General features: G+C 38.4%; 1 protein-coding gene across 1 annotated transcript in view; it reads right to left on the reverse strand.

Moving 5' to 3' along the window:
* The window catches only part of MARCHF6 (membrane associated ring-CH-type finger 6), a 77,274-nt gene that overhangs the window by 39,198 nt on the left and 16,730 nt on the right, over positions 1-21,346 (reverse strand). The window contains exons 4-9 of the mRNA XM_066374548.1: positions 18,373-18,516; positions 11,021-11,093; positions 5,102-5,270; positions 3,394-3,586; positions 1,354-1,415; positions 545-577 (exon numbers count right to left, since the gene is read on the reverse strand). Coding sequence (XP_066230645.1) covers positions 545-577; positions 1,354-1,415; positions 3,394-3,586; positions 5,102-5,270; positions 11,021-11,093; positions 18,373-18,516 — 674 coding nt within the window. The remainder of the gene's footprint in view (positions 1-544; positions 578-1,353; positions 1,416-3,393; positions 3,587-5,101; positions 5,271-11,020; positions 11,094-18,372; positions 18,517-21,346) is intronic.

A 21,346-nucleotide genomic window follows, 5' to 3' on the forward strand; every position in this document is an offset into this window, starting at 1 on the left:
ATAAATGAGTTAAAGGACATGTTCTTTAAAGAAATGTTCCTCATCTCTAAATTGTATTCTTTGCTAATAAGGTAAAGAGAGGTGGGATTCAGCAAAAAGTGGAAACCTGTGAGAGCCCCAGGTTCTCACTGTGTGCATGGCAAAGGTGTTCTGTCTTCACTAGATGAGGCATTTAAACTTCAAAAGGTGGAACTTTAAAAGACCAAGTTCTTAACTACCATAAATTTTGTATTGTATTTTATTTTCTAAAAATCAAATATTTAATAATTTCCTTTCAAATTGTATGCTTTGCCAATATTTTAAATACATATAACAAACTTCCTTCAACATATCAAATAATTAAAAATCAAAGAGCATTTTGATCTTTAGCATAAAAAGCCAGAACATACGTATATCTGAAACCAATGAGTCACTAAGACAAATAATTAAGTCACAATTCTATTATTAAAAAATATTACCTTTATTGTAAATCTGAAAACAATGAGTCACTAAGACAAGTAATTAAATCACAATTCTATTATTAAAAAATATTAGCTTTACTTACTAGAAAAACTAGTGATCCATCAAGTCCTAGCATCTAAAATAAATAACATTCATTAATTCAAGATAAAACAGGATTTTTTATTCTATTTATTTTAAAAGGATCATTTTCCTTTCAATATCTTTAAACATAATCCTTACCCACTATTTTTCAATATAGCCTATCATTTCAGAGAGTAAAAAATCTCCTGTTTATGGGAGTTTTATATTTTAAGCATACTTTTATTCCAAATCATGGTTTTAAAGATTTTTTTAAAATATTTTATTTGTTCATTTCAGAGAGAGAGGAGAGAGAAGACAGAGAGAGAGAAGCATTAACTCCCATATGTGCCTTTACCAGGCAAGCCCAGGATTTCGAACCAGCAACCTCAGCATTCCAGGTCAATGCCCTATCCACTGAGCCACCACAGGTCAGGCCCAAATCATGGTTTTAAGTAAAAAAAATTCCATCTTGAGTTTCATTCTTACATTAGCTATGGAGCCAGTCAAGATTTCATGAATACAACTATACTATCAAATAAAGCATCAGAATAATACTTATATTTAAATTGTTACTCCATTTTCTCAAAGTCCACAATTTCAGGTTAAACATTTCCTAAGTAGAGCAAGGTTTGAAGACAAAAAATGTTATCTGTAGATCTTCAGTATATTTTTAAAATTTTCAACACAAAGAAAACATCACAACTTTCTCTAGAAATTAAAGTTTTCATCAAATGTAACTACAAAATTAGTGTACACATTTGAATATGCCCAACTTTAAAATACACTTCAGAATAAAAACACCACAGCTTAATGGAAAGAAGTCTTACTCACTCTTTCCCATGTAAGCTCTTCTGCAGCTCGGTCCCATTCTAAAGCATTCCAGTTCATGTCGTCTGGAAATAAAATTGTAGTTTAAAGATTACTTGCAGAACTTGAACCATAAATAGTGAAGTGCATTCTCTTAATCTGGTGTTTTATAAGCTATTATTGAGAAGATAAACCACATTTAAAAATTTTCCATATAGTTATTTGCTTGTTAGGTAATAAGAATACATATACGTAAATACAACATATAAAATAAGTAAGGTGGTTCTAATATGTGCTAAGTACTAGAAAGGAAATGAACAGGATTATGTGAAAAAGAAGTCAACAGCTCTGAATCAGGATTGACTCCAGCAGATTTGAGAAAAGTAAGAAAGCCAGGGGGTCTACAATTCTCTGGGTGAGGAGGAGGTAGAAGATATGGTGTGAAAGACAGACAGGGGTCAGAGCATATAAAATTAATCTGAAGTCTGGATTTTTTTTTTCCTTTAGTATCATAGAAAAAACACTGAAAAGATTTTTTAAAGGCAGGAGAGCAATCCAAATACTATGTGGATCAAGAATGGAAGAAGGACCTAACAAGGCAGTGGCCAAGTGGATATAGAGTGTCGAACTGGGAAGTAGAGGACCCAGGTTCAAAACCCCAAAGTCGCTGTCTTGAGCACAGGCTCATCCGGCTTGAGCGCGGGGTTGCTGGTTTTAGCATGGGATCATAGATATGAACTCATGGTTGCTGGCTTGAACCCAAGGTCGCTGACTAGAGCAACGGGTCACTCACTCTGCTGGAGCCTCCCAGCCAAGGCACATATGAGAAAGCAATCAATAAACAACAAAGGTGTCACAAGGAAGACTTGATGCTTCTCATCTCTCCCTTCCTGCCTGTCTGTCCCTATCTGTCCCTCTCTCTATCTCTGTCTCTCTTGCTAAAAAAGAAAGAATGGAAGAAACAAAACTAGTTAGGAGCTAATGCATTAAACTGAAACAGAAATGGTGGCCAGCACTAGGATGTCAGTAGGTTGCATTCTCAGAGTCTTTGAATAGATAGATACTTGTCTCTCCCCAGCAAAGGCCCCATTACACAATTCAGTTCTTCTCATCCTTCTGGTCATAGCACTTACTCTGAGCTACCAGAACACCCAGTTATTAAGATTTTATTTATGGATTTTTAGAGAGGGGAGAGAGATAGAGAGAAGTGGTAAGCATCAATTCATAGCAGTTACCTCCTATATGTGCCCTGACCGGACAAGCCCAGTGTTTCTAAACAGTGACCTCAGCATTCTAGGTTGACATTTTATCCACTATGCCACCACAGGTCAGGCCAGGACATCTTGTTTAAATAAGTCTCTCCCCAATAGCATCCTCAGAGTAATGTGCATAATGTTTATCACAATGTGTAATGATAAATTTGTTCACTTGGGTATTCTTAACTAGACCAGAAACTCCATGAAGGCAGGGCCCTCATGTTTGCGTGCTTGGCACCCAGGAGACACTCAAGATAGTAGCAATGTCAAGTGGACCAGAGACAGGGCAGCACATGACAGGAAAACTCTAGGGTGGGAAGAGAAAAAAGGAGGCCCTGCGGTACTGACAGCTGACTGGGGGACCCAGTCTCGAATCTTCTTTTACACTGTCAAGTTACACTGCTAGAAAAGGAGAAACTGGTTTCTTTGGATGGAATTTGGCCTATAGGTTACAGTTCAAGATTCCTCTTTGAAATTAAAAGTACTGATGGAATAAAATGGCAAAGAAATAAATCTGTATCAAATTTCTTTTTTAAAAAACTAGGAGCTATACCAACTTAGAAATAATTTTTTCTATCCACCCTACGAAAGTCCTATGTAAAGTAAGATTTTAAAACAAAATGTACCCAGCTTCACAGGGAAAAATATGTATGAATATGTCTGTCTATACATAAAAATTTGCCAAAATAAAGTAAAAACAGAATTTTAAACTCATTAAATTTTGAAAGCTCCAGTCCTTCTCCCCAAGGCAAGATGGGAATGAACTCATGGTAGAGAAGAGGAGTAAGGACAAGCCAGCAGCCATTACCCTGGGCCCCGTTGTTGGCATCTGCTGCGTCTTCCCCGCCTGCCTCATCCTCTTCCTCGTTCTCCTCCTCCTCTTCCTCTTCCGCCTGATCATCCTGGGCATCCGGGTTTTCCCCCACTACCGCGTTCTCAGCTGGCGGGTTGGCAGGCTGGTCAGGGACAACATTTTCAGCACCATTTCCTCCTGCTGGAGCCTAAAATCACAGAAGAGCCCAGACATTTAATTAACTTTTTTCAATCTTGCTCTATTTCCAAATCAAACTACCTTCTAAAAAAACTGAACTAGCCTGACTTGTGCCACAGTGGAAAAAGCGTCGACATGGAACACAGAGGTCCCCGGCTCAAGGCCCAGGCTTACCCGGTCAAGGTACAAGTTGATGCCTCATGCTCCTCTCTCCCCCACCCCATTTCGGATCAACGTGGTGTACAAGGATATAAACTCACTTCACACTGTATATATTCATTCAGTATAATTTAAAGATTACTCTTTTATAAAGCATTATAGCAAAATGAGTTAACAATCTGGTTATCCTGACTACATCATTCCATATATAATTCTTCCTTATAAGACAACTTCTATCTTTAATGACCACCTCCAGGATAAAAATATATTTATTCATGCATCTGTTTATACACAGATATAAAAATAATTCTCAGTTATCAAACACTTGAGGAAAACAAAGCTAATTTCTATTCTGTAGGTATGCCTGTCCATATAGACTTTATCAGTTCCCACATGCATTTTCCTCTGACTCTTCCTGAGTGCAGCTACCTAGGAAGCAAAGACATAGTTGTAGTTCATTAAGGCACTCTCAACTTCCTTGGAGTTAACGAAGATTCAAAAAGAACTATATTAAATGCTTCAAAATATGAGATACAATGATAAAAGTATTAATGCTGGATAAGAACAGTATCCTTGCTTTAGAGTTCCATTTTTGTATGTGTGGCTTTTAAAAGAAGTTGCACTCTAAATTCTGTAGATAAAAAAAATAAACCAGAATTTGATTAAATCATCTACACATTAACAAAAGGTCTTACATGAAAAATTAAGTTGTTAATTTTCATTTTGAGTATCTTATAGTCAATTTTTTCATAACAAAATTTTATGAAGTATGAATAGTTTTCATATGTAAGGAGCTAATTTTTTTTACTATTTTCAGCCCATAATTTCTCAGCAAACAAAATACTAAAAATAATTTATATCCTCCTTCTCTTCTTAATGCCTCTAACAAATATTCTTGCACTGTAAACATGTCATCTCTCATAAAGAAATAGGAAAACTGCACAACACTGTTAATAGTGCTCCAGTATGTATTTCTACTTCTGGTAATATTCCTGATGGGAGCAGCAAAGGCAGTGCATTTTACACACAAGGAAACTGATGATCAAAAGAGTAAGTTGCCTCCTTAATGTTATGCAGCATGTCAGAATCATGTGGAAAGAAATCTGTGTCTTAATTTCCAGGCCAGTGTTAAGCAGCAGAGACAATGAAAGGACATTTTATTATACCCCTATTATTGCTCCCAGCCTTGCTAGAAAATTAAGAGACCACGTTACAGCAGCATTCTTTTGATTTTTCACATCTCCCTTAATCTTCTCCCAAACCTTTCCATTATTCTGCTTTGCAATAAGGGTTTGGGTCTTAGAAGGTGATGACAATTCTCATGTCCTGCTCCAATAAAATGAATTCGAGGGTGGGGGCCAGTTACCTCATTTTGGTGGTGTCCAGCAGCATTAAAGGGTGGAGCGGCATGTTCCAGCCAAATTGGGGCTCCCCCGTGGACGATCTGCTCTCGCAGCCACACCAGGCTAATGAATGCGCACAATGTGCACGTCACCACAAAACAACCCTGCAAACAATCTGCCAGTAAATTGTCCCTAGTAAAAAAAAAAAAAAAATACATGGAATTACTTCAAAGAACATCTAAGGAAACCAAAGAAACCAAAGGTAACATTTTATTTTATACTAAAATCTCAGAACAAAACAGCCATAAATTCATAATTTTCTGGCTGAGAGGCAGTTTCTCAAAAAGAATTATTTCTGAAGATGATGACCTATCTTATAAGCTGGCCAAATATACTTCTTTATATATTTTTATTATGTGTTTATATTATATTAGTAGTCAAAGAATAATATCAGAACTACACAAAGTAGTGATCCATTGCCTTTCTTTGAACAAGGCTTAGAATGAGGAAGGTGGCAAGCAAAAATCCAAAAGCAGCCAAAACTAGACAAAGACCAAAAATGTGGCCTGTAAAAGGTTAATGACTGCCCAACCCTAACAACCTTCTTGTCCTATTTTATACACAAATTTAACAAACATGGTTAGCTGGTATCTGAGCCCATACAAATGAAGAAAACAGCAAGTAAGAAAGAAAAAAAAGCACGTCCAGAAAGGCCTAACACCAACATGAAGAACAGAAGGCCAAAAACTATTCAGTATGCATGTGTATGACAAAGAAGTCTGTAACACACTTTAGAAATCTGGCACTCAGAAAACAGATACAATTTTGTGATGCTAACTACAAGTACACCAAAAGTACATTAGTTCCTCAACAAATTCAGATAGACAAAAACAGTTCCCTTATAATCACATGAAAATTAATGGAGTATTACAATACTGACAAGCTTTTTGTTCTTTTGCTCTCTGAAGGAGCTTATCCTTTCCTATTCCATGTTTGCTTTCTGAATAATTCAAGGATAACTCAAGAATCTTGGTAGCATTTGGAAACCTGTCATAATGGAATAACTCTTTTTCCTCCATGGAAAACCTAAGTAAGGGTCAATTTGGGAGATCTCAATCTAGCAGCTCCAAACTTACCTGATGTGGCATTCAGCTATTATCTGGACTATACCCTGGATCAAAAGAGGAATCCTAACCACTCCCTTGCTGAAAAACAGCCCAAACCATTATAACTTTGATAGGTTGAAACTAAATTACCCATCCCCCTTCTCTACTCCTTCCTTACCCTCTGCAATAAAAACAACAACTTGTTGTAGATTTTAAATGACAGGCTCTTTGTACTTTTCCCTCACACCTTAAATCTAGGCTGGTTTTATAAACTGCATGGACCAGAGGTGATGTTGCCCATGGTCCAGTGCCTAGAAGAGAGCCTGCTAGCTTCCACTCACCCTTTTAGAATGCTGTCCTGAGACATGATGTGAAAAAAACCCCACTAGCATTCTGGAAGGTGAGAGACCACATGAAAGAGAACCAAGGTACTCCAGCTGGGGCCATCTTAGACCATCCAACAGCAGTGAAACAAATGAGTAACCAAGGCAAGCCCAATAGATAAATTCATCAGCTGAGCCCAGCCCAAACTGCTAACTCGCCAGAATTATGAGCAAATAAAATGGCTATGCTATTGTTTTGTCCTGGTCAGATAGTTTAGTTTGTTAGCGCATCATCGTGATTGATGCACAGAAGTTGCCGGTTTGGTACCTAGTCAGGACACATACAGAAACAGCTTGATGTTTCTGTGTCTCTCTCTCTGTCCCTCCTTCTTTCTCAAAAAATAAACAAATAAATAAAAATCAATGAATAAATTTTTAAAATAAAATGAAATGGCTATTTAATTTTAAGTCACTAAGTTTTGGAGACAGTACTATATATTTTGAAGCAATAGTTAATTGATACGCTATGCCTAGAAATGACCTGAGGAACTGAACTACAGAGTATGTAACAGCTACTATGCTGTTAAGAAATTTAAAGTATGCCCTGGCCAGATAGATCGTTGGTAAGAGCATCATCTCAATTCGCAGAGGTTGCCAAGTAGATTCCCAGTCAGGGCACATAAACATCAGTCTCTCTACCTCTCTCTCCCCGCCTTCCTCTCTCTTTAAAATCAATAAATAACTTTTCTTTAATGTAAGTAAGAAGAGGGGGAGCAGACAGACTCCTGCATGTGCCCAGACCGGAAACTACCTGGCAAGTTCCGTCTGGGGCCATGCTCTGCCCACCTGGGTCCATGCTCACAACCAAGCTATTTTATGCCTGAGGAAGAGGTTCCACAGAGCCATCTTCAGCACCCAGGGTCAATGTGCTCGAATCAATAGAGTCATGGCTGTGGGAGAAGAGAAAGAGAGAGAAGGAGGAGGGAGGGAGAAGCAGATGGTTGCCTTTACTGTGTGCCCTGACCGGGAATCGAACGCAGGACTTCCATATGCCAGGTCAGTGCTCTATCACTGAAGCAAATAGCCAGGGCCATAAATAAATTTTTTAAAAAAATTTAAAGCAAAATGTCAAAAATAAAATTATAGAGAAAATGAAACTATTAAGGAAAAAAGTAGTTTAGTTACAAGTGTTTTCAGAAAAAAATGGCTCAATTTTTCAAATTGTAAACAACAGCATAGGATTATAAAACCAAACATGTTTACAATTTCTTTCAACTATTCCCACCACACCTCCTGCATTTCTCTCATGAGAATGAGTAGTCTCATAAAGGCAATTCTGGTGGCCCACTAACCAATAAGGTCAGAAAGGAAAGGGGCATCTGCCCAACATAAGATAAGCCACAGTGGCCCTGGCCGGTTGGCTCAGCGGTAGAGCGTCGGCCTGGCGTGCGGGGGACCCGGGTTCGATTCCCGGCCAGGGCACATAGGAGAAGCGCCCATTTGCTTCTCCACCCCCCCCCTTCCTCTCTGTCTCTCTCTTCCCCTCCCGCAGCCAAGGCTCCATTGGAGCAAAGATGGCCCGGGCGCTGGGGATGGCTCCTTGGCCTCTGCCCCAGGCGCTAGAGTGGCTCTGGTCGCGGCAGAGCGACCCCCCGGAGGGGCAGAGCATCGCCCCCTGGTGGGCAGAGCGTCACCCCTGGTGGGCGTGCCGGGTGGATCCCGGTCGGGCGCATGCGGGAGTCTGTCTGTCTCTCCCCGTTTCCAGCTTCAGAAAATTAAAAAAAAAAAAAAAAAAAAAAAAAAAAGATAAGCCACAGTGAGCTTTTGTGGTGATTTTGCTATACGTTAACCTAGTGCTTGAAATTTGCATGGAATTTTTACATATATTTGCGAATTTCATCTTTGATCCATCCAAATCCCTGAGGCACAATTTTTCTCATTTTACGGAAGAGGAAATTGGGGTTCAGAATGGTCAATAATTTGCCCCAAAACTGGCAAATACAGCAACTTTTTTATTTCAATGTCAGAGTTTCTTCTATTACAACCAGCTACCTCAGTGCATCACCTAAGTGAGCACATCTGCCAAACAAATGATATTCAATGGCTCCACCAAGAAATAAAGGTGGTAGGAAAGCAGAGTACCACCTTGTTGATCAGGCACTTTCACTGATATGGCTTCCATAAACATCTATTTTATATATAGCCAAAGCCTACGAATTTAAACTGTGGTAAATATTAACATATTTAACCACTTAAAACAAACCATTAAAAAAGTAATATAACTCTGCTTTATTAAGCAACACAGATGCGTATTCAAGTCACATTTTCTAGACAACTGAGATATTGACTTGCCACTACACTGTACTCTCTAAAACTACAATATTTGGAATTTTAGTTCTGAACAAATGGAACAAAACTTCCCAGCTTGAAATGGTTCTTTTATTGGTTTACAGACATTAAAATATAACTTCTATCACTCTCAGAAGTCACCCTTGCTTTTTTCTAACCATCCTCACAAATTCTAATATGCATCTTTGTTTCGTATATAATTCCTAGATGAAAGCTAGATGTAAACTATGTTTTCTACAGAGGCTCAATGAACAATGGCTAAGCCATTTAAGACTGATTTTTCTTGCATCTATACTAAGACTGTTCTGGATGGCCAAGATTAAAATATGATGTCTAGAAACAGGAATGTTGTCCAATTTGTTTCTACTGCATCCACTTCACAGAATTGTATTTTTATACAAAGAGGTATCTTCTTACACCATTTCCAACTTTGAACTGTGTCAAATTACTGCTTCTCATTTTTATCATGGCCACAGCCATTAGTGCCCTAATTTCAAGGCCCCTGTCTACTTCTAAATATTAATCAAAGCTGTTCTTTAATAAATTTAAAAAAAAATTCTAACGTAAATAAGATTCAAATTCAAAACCTTTTATGTTATCTATTCCCTATACTGCCAAAGGAAGACATAACTCGCCCGTTCTAGCCAAAAGAATATAGAACAAGCAAGTAGATGTGTTGCAGACATATCTAATGTTTCTAGGTATTTTCAACCATGATTAAAATTACACCGACAGGCCCTGGCTGGTTGGCTCAGTGGTAGAGTGTCGGCCTGGTGTGCAGGAGTCCCAGGTTCGATTCCCGGCCAGGGCACACAGGAGAAGCGCCCATCTGCTTCTCCACCTTTCCCCCTCTCCTTCCTCTCTGTCACTCTCTTCCCCTCCCGCAGCCAAGGCTCCACTGGAGCAAAGTTGGCCTAGGCGCTGGGGGTGGCTCTATGGCCTCTGCCTCAGGCGCTAGAAAGGCTCTGGTTGCATCAGAGCAATGCCCCAAATGGGCAGAGCATTGACCCCTAGTGGGCATGCCGGGTGGATCCCGGTCGGGCGCATGTGGGAGTCAGTCTGACTGCCTCCCCGTTTCCAACTTCAGAAAAATTAAAAAAAAAAAAAAAATACACCGACACAGAGACTTAAAAGACCTCCTACTCAATTTCTTCCATATCAGAAAATGTAACATGCTCTCCTGTTTTTTTAGTTGTCATGTAGCTTATTTGAATGGTGCTATATTCTGAATGCTTCTGTTCCACAAGAGTCTAACATTACTCTTTGCGTTTACTGACACAAGGATCAGAACCCTAAGGGCAGTTGGGCACAAAAGAAGATTTAGCAAATATATGTATAATCTTTTGCAGGTTTAATATTCTAATAAACTTGATATAGTTCATCATTTATGGTGTTTCTGATTCTGACATCAGTAATAAATAATGCAGTTGCAATGCTTAATGTCAAATTAAGATACAGCAAAATGACTCTGGCCAGTTGGCTCAGTAGACAGAGCATTAGCCCAGCATGCAGACGCAGATGTCTGGGTTCGATCCCTGGTCAGGGCACACATGAGAAGCGACCATCTGCTTCTCTTCCTCTCCCTCTCCCCCTTCTCTCACTCTTGACTGGTTCAAGCAGCAGCCCCAGCCACTAAGGATAGCTCAGTTAATTCAAACCCCAGAAGGGGGTTGCCGGGTGAATCCCATTGGGGCATACGCGGGAGTCTGTCTCCCTGTCCCCTCCTCTCACTTAAAAAAAATAAGATAAAATAAAGATACAGCAAAACAACTTTAGTGAAATTTTTCGAGTTCATATTGTAATAATCACAAAATATTTTAAGAATAAATTTGAATTCAAATGTCTATATTGCTAAAAACACATTTAAATAAACTCGCAGCATGTGAACATAACAGTATATATCACACACTGCATGATAGCCTATTTAACAAGCCATTCTACCATTACAAAACAATCTTTTAAGACAGGTATGTTTTAAGACAAACAGCATTTATATGTATGTCAGCTACTTCTGTAGCTATAAATGTTAGACTAAAGATATAAATTCGTATTTGTACTCAGAACAAAAACCTTTTCAAATTATAACAGAAATAAATATGTGGAGGAAAAAAACAAGCACCATCTACATTATGCAGCCTTCCACCATCACAAGGTTCATACTCACGTGGACAGCATGTCCAGTGGCAGTGTCAGTAGTGAGCTCACAGAGCCAGTAAACAAGCACTTGTAGATGCGGCCTACCAAAAGAGGACACAATGATATACAGTTATAACTCTTGTCATGAATCACACAGTTGCTCAATTAAAGAGGTAAAGTAGAATACGATGAATACCACTAAAATAAACATTCAGTCTTTGTAAGGCTGAATCTTAAAATATTAAAATTTTTTAAAAATGGTCAAGCATAAAAATAGTGTCAGTGGATAATGTTACATAAAAATGTTTAAAGTTTAGATTCTAGATTCAATTGCTTGTTTTTATTAAACGAGTTTAAATGTCTAAAAGAGAAAAAAAAATCTAAAGTCAAAAACATCTCCACAATTACAATATGGAGAATCTTTTTTTTAACCTAGAATTCTAAAATTAATTTAATCTGCTCATGAATTAAAGATTTTCAGTTTCTGGAGTATACATTTTGGAAATTAAGAGGACCTTTCAATAGAGTACATGCTCCAATGCCATGAACAACAAACTAACAACCTTTTTTTTTTTTTTAACAACTATTTTTTAAAAACACAGGTTCAGCCCTGGCAGGTTGGCTCAGCAGTAGAGTGTCGGCATGGCGTGTGGAAATCCAGGGTTCGATTCTCAGTCAGGACACACAGGAGAAGCACCCATCAGCTTCTCCACCCTTCCTCCTCTCCTTCCTCTCTATCTCTCTCTTACCCTCCCACAGCCAAGGCTCCATTGGAGCAAAATTGGCCTGGGCGCTGAAGACGGCTCCATGGCCTCCGCCTCAGGCACTAGAATGGCTCTGGCGGCAACAGAGCAATGCCCAGATGGGCAGAACATCGCCCCCTGGTGGGCATGCCAGGTGGATCCCGGTCGGGCGCATGCGGGAGTCTGTCTGACTGCCTCCTGATTCCAATTTCAGAAAAATACAAAAAAATAAAAAAGTAAACACAGGTTCAAGGATCCTCTAAAAGAGAAAACCTTAAATCTGTCCACGAAGGGAAAAGATAATGTATGGGTGAATCACAGCCATCATCCCATTACTCTCTTAGAAAAGGTAGGAATAAATTTGGAAACAGACTAAGAGAAAACAGCTGGAATTTTCTTTCAAAGCAGAATTTGTATATCAACTTAAACATTTCCTATAGCCTTGTATCAGAAATTTTCAGTGACTTCAGTGTCTGTTTTCAAAAGCCAAGTCAAAATGAAATGGTAGGAATAGATTTCTGTAATACAAATTACTTACATATATATGTATCAAATATTCAAAGCAAGTGCACTTCTAACAACGTAAAACTGACAACAAACCACATCTGTAGATTGGAAAATGGATTCATAAATGATAGGCCTCCTTATTATATAGTTCTATGTATTCTTTAAAAAATATGGTAGTTCAACATGTACTTACATGGGAAGACAGCCAAGGTACATTGCTAACTTAAAGGAAAAAGTTACAGTATGTACTGTGTGATATAATTTAAATTTTAAACGTGTATTGTGTGTGTGTAAACAAGTCAGAACAGAAATCAGCTTGTTAAATGTGTTACTCAAATATCCTAAATCCTTACTTAATTTTTGATTATCTGAATCTTCTGGTTTGGGAGAGGTATTTAGTCTTCCACCATAATTGTGAATGCTTTACACAGTCCTTAAGCCCTGTTTTCTTAAGTTTTATTTTCTTAGTGGACTATACCAGTGGTTTTCAACTGCGGATCAGCAGTTGAATACTGGACCGCAGTTGAAAAACACTGGACTATACCTTTTATTAATAAATATAATGCTTTCCCCCATTTAAGGCTTTTCACCTTAAATGTATCTGACCGATTAAATACTCTCCCTGCATTTTGTTAGCATTTCCTACCAAATCCCTCTAGCGTTAATCTCAGCTGATTTGTACTTATCTCTTATCGTGCAACTCTTAAATGTACACAATTGTGAGGCTCTATCTTACAAAAGAGAAATTAAACCCTTTAATCACAGATGCTGCAATCTTATCCTTTCCTCTCTTTTACTTCCCTCCCTTTACCATCTCTTTCTGTTTCAAGTTGTACTTTATACATTTTATTTATTGTTTCTTATTCCCACACCCCAGGATAAAAACTGATCTCTTATTACTATTCTTTTAGCAGTTATCTTTATGTTTTGTTTTGTTACTTTTATTAAGGTAAAATTTACATAAAAACTTAAGTATATGTCTGGGTAAATTTTTATATATGTATATATCTAAGATAACTGCTACCCAGCCAGATCAAGATATTCAACATTTCTAGTCCCCAGAAGGCTCCCTCAATCCCTTCGCAGTCATCATCTCTGGCAAAATGTAACCACTACTCTGATCTCTATTACCATACCAGTTTGGCCTAGTTTTAAATTTCACATAGCCTGACCTGTGGTGGTGCAGTGGATAACACATCAACCTGGAATGCTGAGGTAACTAGTTCAAAACCCCAGGCTTAGTCAAGGCACATATAAGAAACAACTACAAGTTGATGCTTCCACTCCACCCCTACACTCAGCTTTCTCTCTCTCTCTCTCTCTCTCTCTCTCTCTCTCTCAAATCAATAAATAAAACTTTTTAAAAATGCTTAGTAAAGTTCACATAAATGCAATCATACAATTCAAACTCTTTTGTGCCTAGCTTCTTTTCCTCAAAGAAGTAAAATTCACCCATGCTATTCCACACCACAAGTCGGCCTTTTCACTGCTATGTAATATTCCACTGTGTTAGATAAATCACAGTGTATCCATTCTACTATTGTTGATAGGCCTTTGGGTGGTCCCAGTTTTTAACAACTACTAATAAAGCTGCTATGATCATTCTTACACATGTGTCTGTTAGTGGACACAAGGCTCTCAGTTCTTTTACCTATACTCCCAGGAATGTAAAAGCTGCATCTTAAGATATTTGTAATATTTAGCACTGGTTTTTCCGAAGTGGTTAAACCAGGCATGGCCAACATACAGCCGGCAGGTCAGATCCGGCCGTGTAATGAGTTTATGCGGCCAGTGATTAAATTTCTAATATTCTCCGCTACTTTAAAATCTCAGCTACACAGAAGCGGAAGCATCTTTGATTATTGGAAATCGAGATATTTAAGAAGATAGCGATATGCGGAAAAGAATTCCGCGTGTGACTAACCTAGGGTTAACTTCCAATAATTGGTCGAATGGATTCTCGATACTTCTTTCCTTATTTTTTAAAAAAATTCCATTACAAATTTACAACTTTTGTACTCGTCTGTACTCAGTATGAACTGTTTGACGTTTAGCGGCGATGTGAAACCCACATTCTTTTAGGCAGAGTTTGCCAATGCACATCCAAGGTCAAACAATTCGTATTTTTGTGGTCAAGTGTAATGAGTCAAGTGGCATTGTAGCATAGACAATAGCTGCAGTTGATAACTGAAAACGTGTCCAGGCTGTTTGTAAAACGAAATAATTGTTTTACTTGCAATATAATCCCTTCAAGCTCATTCTATTAATTAAATATTGTTTCGATCTATTGCAATACAGTTTGGATATTTATATGGTATGTAGTTATATTTTTATTAAAATAATATTGTATATTAAAATTTTTTCACTCACATTTATTCATAAACAAAGTACATAATAAAATTTTGTGTACTTAAAAAATATTTTAATATTTCATCTGGCCCATGAAAAAAGTTTTCTTTCTAATCTGGCCTGGGGGTAAAAACTGTTGGTCATGCCTGGGTTAAACCTACTCCCACCATCAATGTACACAACATTTTCCAGATGCTCTACATTCTAAGAAACATTTGGCATTGTCTCATCTTTTAATTTTAGCCATTCTTAGTATGTAGCAGTATCTTCCTGTGCAATTTAACCAATGATGTTGAGCACAGCACCTTTCCCTGTGTTTACTGGCTATCTAAACTTTCCAGAAACACCTGCTCAAATTTTCTGTGTGTGTGTGTGTGTGTGTGTGTGTGTTTCCAAAGTTAGACACAGGGAGGCAATCAGACAGACTCCCACATGCGCCTGACCAGGATCCACCTGGCATGCCCACCAGGGGGCGATGCTCTGCCCATCTGGGGTGTTGCTCCGTTGCAGCCTGAGCCATTCTAGCACCTGAGGCAGAGGCCATGAAGCCATCCTCAGTGCCCAGGGCAACTTTGCTCCAATGGAGCCTTAGCTATGGGAGGGTAAGAGAGAGACAGAGAGGAAGGAGAGGGGGAAGGGTGGAGAAGCAGATGGGTGCTTTTACTGTATGCCCTGCCAGGGAATCGAGCCTGGGACTTCCACACGCCAGCCCAATGCTCTACCGCTGAGCCAACCGGCCAGGACCTTCTGTCCACTTTTTAACTGCGTTGTCTACCTTTTTTTCTTATTAATTTACAGGAGTGCATTACATACTCTAGATACAAGTCCTTTTTGTTGGATATGTATATTGCAAGTATCTTCTCTCCCACTGTGTTACACCTTTCTCTCTTAAAGATATCTGGGCATGAACAAAGTTCTTAGTTTTAATTAAAGTCCAATTTATCAGTATTTTATTTTGTGGTAATTCTATACTGTTTTAAAAGGGTTTGGGTTTTTTTTGTTTTTTTTTTATACATTCAGGCAAATGATCCATCTCAAATTAACTTTTGAGCAAGGTGAGATAATTATATGGTTCATTTTACCCATGTGGCCATCCAGTTGATATATCATTTACTGAAAAGATAATCTTTCCTCCACTGAACAATGGTGGCACCTCTGTTGTTAACCAGGCAACGATGCAGGTGTAGATCTACTTCTGAAGTCTATTTGGTTACCCCTACATTTTTAATGCACAGTTAATACTATATTTTCCTATATACATTTAGTGCATCTATAATCTCCCACAAATAAGACAAACAGCTTAAAAAGCTCTCATTTCTATCCTCCCCTCATAATTTCTTCCATGGTGAGATCATCTAGAATTTTGGTTCCAGGCTGTTAGCTAAAAATTATTTTTAAATTACTAAATCTAGATAATTGTAGATTAATTATAAATTAAAAATAATTTTGATTTAGCTATAAGACGTACTTGTTTCTTTGTACTTGTTTCTTTGTAGCTATAAGACGTACTTGTTTCTTTGTAGCTCATACCTCTCTCCTTGATTCCCTGCTCATTTTAGGCAAGTATATTCTCAAACACATAAACATGAATAGTTTGAGGTGACAAACTTTCTAAGCCCTTGCATTTATTAAAATGTATGTATACTGCCCTTCCATCTGAGAATAATTTATGGGTAGAAGACTTTAGGTTCAAAAGTTTTATCTTATAGCACTCAATTTGAAGTTTCTGCTGTCTTCTAGTTTCAACAAAAAAAATGCTGGTTTTAAATCTGATGTTAGTTTTATTTTCATTATTCTGTGGGATAATCTGGAAGCATAACATCCATATAACACCCTATTCAGTACTGGAAACTTCAGAATGTATTTAGGTTTTTGAGTATCTTCCCTTTATCACGGTCAGCTCTCTCTTTCGATCTATAAGGTGCCTATTATTTTCTCATCTCCCTTACCTCTTCCACCTTCTGGAACCACTTATTGGACAGATACTGATAAAAACTTGATGTAGTGCCATTCTCAGTTTTTTCTCCTCATACTTTCAACTTCTTGTCTATTTCAGTTATATCCTACAGAACTCCTTCCTCAATCTTTTAGTTTTTTTGTTTTGTTTTTGTATTTTTCTTAAGTTGGAAACAGGGAGGCAGTCAGACAGACTCCCGCATGCGCCCGACTGGGATCCACCCGGCATGCCCACCAGGGGGCGATGCTCTGCCCATCTTGGGGCATCACTCTGCCTCAATCAGAGCCATTCTAGCGCCTGAGGCAGAGGCCACAGAGCCATCCTCAGCGCCCGGGCAAACTGCTCCAGTGGAGCCTTGGCTGCGGGAGGGGAAGAGAGAGACAGAGAGGAAGGAGAGGGGGAGGGGTGGAGAAGCAGATGGGCGCCTCTCCTGTGTGCCCTGGCTGGGAATCAAACCCGGGACTCCTGCATGCCAGGCCGATGCTCTACCACTGAGCCAACCGGCCAGGGCCTCAATCTTTTAGTTTATTAATTCACTATTCTACAGTAGTACCTACTCTACCAATTTGTTGTATCTCCCAAGATTCATTTTCATAAATGAGCGATTTTATTTTAAGGAAACGAGAATATTAATTATATTTATTCAAAAATCTTGTTTGCATTTAACAAGAAACATATCTATATACTTTGGCACCATATACCCATCTCCATGTCTTCCAGAAAAAGAAGGAACCCAAAAGGTATCAATGAAGGGTTAGTATACCAACCTCCCTGAACGCCTCCTGTATTTGAAAGATAAGCCTCCCCAATTATTCAGGACTATATGATACGTGAGTAACTTTTAAAAGGGGGGTGAGAATCTCAAAAGAACCCATGTTTTGCAATCCTGGAAAGCTCTAACAAACTCTAAGGAATAAAATTAAGTTACTTCCAACTATGGTTTTATTTTACTTTTTCAATTCTTTCATAACTTTCTTTAATAACCTCTGTATGCTCTATTTTTCTTTACTACATTCATTCAAGAAACTGACTTGTTAAAAAATATTTCAGGTGAACGCTTCCTAATGTGATTTTTCTAATATATGACATTATAATATCAAATAGTTAAATACAATTCAAATAAAAACATGATGTAATACTCCTCTATATATACTGCTCACAAAAATTAGGGGATATTTCAGAATGAATAGGAAGTGATAAAAAAAGCATTTGAGGCCCTGGCTGGTTGGCTCGGTGGTAGAGCGTTGGCCTGGCGTGCGGGAGTCCCAGGTCCGATTCCCGGCTGGGGCACACAGGAGAGGCGCCCATCTGCTTCTCCATCCCTCCCCCTCTCCTTCCTCTCTGTCTCTCTCTTCCCCTCCCGCAGCCGAGGCTCCATTGGAGCAAAGTTTGCCCAGGCGCTGAGGATGGCTCTGTGGCCTCTGCCTCAGGCGCTAGAATGGCTCTGATTGCGGCGGAGCGACACCCCAGATGGGCAGAGCATCGCCCCCTGGTGGGCATGCCGGGTGGATCCCGGTCGGGCGCATGCGGGAGTCTGTCTGACTGCCTCCCCGTTTCCAACTTAAGAAAAAAACAAACAAACAAAAAAAGCATTTGATTTTTTATTAAACAAGAACATCAGAAAAGCAAATGACAAGTCAAAGAATGTTGATTATGCCAATGAGATGCAAAACAAACTTATTTCATTAGTGAAAATGCACTGTACAAAAGGCTGAAAGTACTGGAGTATCTGCACGTTCCCTGATCCCCTAATTTTTGTAAGCAGTGTATTAAATAGTTATGCAATATTTAATTAACTCCAACCACAGAGGAATAAATACTCACATGCTGTAAGAGGAACAACTCCCAACCATGCAAAGGCCACAAGTGTATAATGAAACCAATATCGTATTGCAGTGCCAATACTTGTAACCAGTCCAGCAAATATGTCTTGGATTGGAAGCCGTGAAGGCATATCTGGGGAATAAACTATGATAGGAAAAAAGGACATATAATCTTGTGAAGACTGAAAAATAGCTTATTTCATAAATATAATATAGGCATATAAACATCTTAACTTTCAAAATATGAATTACACTCAAATATTTTCCCTATAAAAATTAATCAACTCCTTATAATAATACATTTATGTAGAAGCCAACAAAAGATTTCTGAGCAGAAAAAAGATTCAAGATAAGTTTGTATCCCTCACTCGTCACCAAGAACTTCATGAAAAGTTAATTTATACATATTTTAGCACTCAAATATACTTGTCTGGTTTCCCAAATTATAAAAGATCAAATAAAGCGAACAGGAGTGAAAGGTGAAGCTGATGGCATGTCATCAAGAATAAAACCCTCCTTCCAAATACAAGCCTTAGACACAGTACTCAAAAAGCAAAACAGTCTGCAGTGGATCCATTTATATGTGAAGTGAACAGACAATTGGCATTTATTAGCCACCTACTCCTCAATTTTAGCACATAAATTAACACTGCAAAATGTTGTTCAATGCACTCAGAAAGAGGTTTTGTCATCTTTTAGAAAGATTTCTTTTTTTAGTGTTTTAGAGAGGTTTCCCTTTTAAATGGTTCCAACGAAAACCACTGCTCTACCACAGGTATCTCTGAAAGAACACAGAAGAATGGCTCTTTTTCCAATGAGGTCCAAAGAAGAATCGTGATGTATAGTTTTAAAATCAATGCCTTCAATTTATGAGAGCACTATCAGAAAACTTCCCAGGTATAACCATTAGGGAATAAACAATTAACAAACAGCAACTTTTTACAACACACTTACAAAGATCACTTACTTTAAGATATTTGATACAAGGCCCTGGCCGGTTGGCTCAGCAGTAGACCATCAGCCTGGCATGTGGATGTTCCGAATTCAATTCCCAGTCAGGGCAGACAGGAGAAACACACATCTGCTTCTCACCCTTCCCCCTTCTCTCTCTCTCTCTCTGTCTCTCTCTCTCTCTCTCCTTCCCTCCCACTCCTGCAGCCACAACTCGATTGGAGTGAATTGGCATTGGGCACTGAGGATGGCTCCATGGCCTCCGCCTCAGGCACTAAGAAAAGCTCAGTTGCTGAGCAACGGAAGGCCCCAGATGGGCAGAGCATCGCTCCCTAGTGGGCTTGCTGGTGGATCCCCATCAGGGTACCTATGGGAGTCTTTCTCCGACTCCTTTACTCTCTCTGAATAAAAAAAAAATTAATAAAATAAGATAAAAAGATATTTGATACACAATAGCAAGTCATTAAACCAGTAAATAAAGAGTTTTTGAAAAAGATAAAGAATACAGCATATGGCTGTCAAATGAAAACTAAAATGTACTGGCCTCAAAGTAGAAAAGCTTACAAGTATTTCTAATCAAACCTCATGAGATATTTGATTATTTGGTCTCATAAGTTTGCTATACAAAATTAAGCTGCAGAGTTTTTAACCCTACAAAACAAGTAAAGACTATGTAACAACAGAATTGACGTTTGTTGTTTTTTTTTGGATAGATAAAGTGGAGGTGGGGGGTAGGGGGGACAGGAAGCAAAGCATCAACTCTTAGTACTGTAGTTGCTTCTCACATGTGCCTTGTCCCAGCAAGCCTGGAGTTTTGAACCAACGGTCTCAGCATTCCAGGTCAATGCTTTATCTACTGCACCACTACAGATTGACATTTTTATGGTGATGAATATAAAGCTCCAAAAGTGAAATTGTAATGACTTTAATAAATTGTATTCATCACATAAAAACAAACGAAAACTAATACTAATTTGCAGCATTTATATCAGCAGCTCATGATACTTTATTTAAAAAAACGTAAACACACAAAAATATTTGGGGGTAAAAGGACAATGTACTGATCCCAGAATAAAAATTATGTTTCAAATCCTGATAGTCTGCCAACACAGTCCTATGATGGTTTACAATGAATAACATTAAATATTAATCAACATGAAAAAAAAATAAATAAATATTAATCAACATGTACAGGAATTATAAAATATAATTAAAATTTTAAAGGCCTGCAAAATATTTACTGTAGGCTTACAAAATATTGAGAGCTTAAAGTCTCATTTAAAAATGTGAGTTAAGCCCTGGCCAGGTAGCTCAGTTGGTTAGAGCATCATCCCAATACAGCAAGGTTGTGGGTTCAATCCCTGGTCAGGGTACATATAAGAATCAACCAATGGGGCAGTGGACAGAGTGTCTTCCTGGGACACTGAAGTCCCAGGTTTGAAACCCCAAGTTTGCAACCTTGAGCACAGGCTGACCAGCTTGAGCATGGGGTCACTGGCTTGAGCATGGTATCATCAACATGACCCTAGAGTTGCTGGCTTGAGCCCAAAGGTTTCTGGCTTGAATCCCAAAGTCGCTGGCTTGAGCAAGGGGTCACTAGCTCAGCTGGAGCCCCTCCAGGCTAGGCACATATGAGAAGCAATCAATAAACAACTGAAATGATGCAACTACGAGGTGATGCTTCTCATCTCTCTCCACACCCCTTTCAAAAAAAAAGAATCAACCAATGAATGCATAAATAAGTGGAACAACAAATCCATGTTTCTTTATTCCTCCCTCCCTCTCTCCCTTCTTCTCTAAAATTCAACACAAAGTTTTTTTAGAGTTAAAACTATCTTTATTATTATTCCAAACTATATACTTTTAACTCAAAAGATTTAAAGATTTTCTAAATTTGAACAGTGATATATTTGATAATAGCAAGGCATCATGATATTAATAGTTGTTTTTTTAAAAAAGAACTCTTACATTTTAGAGATATATACAAAAATAGTGGCATTTGCTATATAATAAATAATGGCATT

Source organism: Saccopteryx leptura, chromosome 1 (assembly GCF_036850995.1).
Source record: "Saccopteryx leptura isolate mSacLep1 chromosome 1, mSacLep1_pri_phased_curated, whole genome shotgun sequence".
Taxonomy (NCBI): domain Eukaryota; kingdom Metazoa; phylum Chordata; class Mammalia; order Chiroptera; family Emballonuridae; genus Saccopteryx; species Saccopteryx leptura.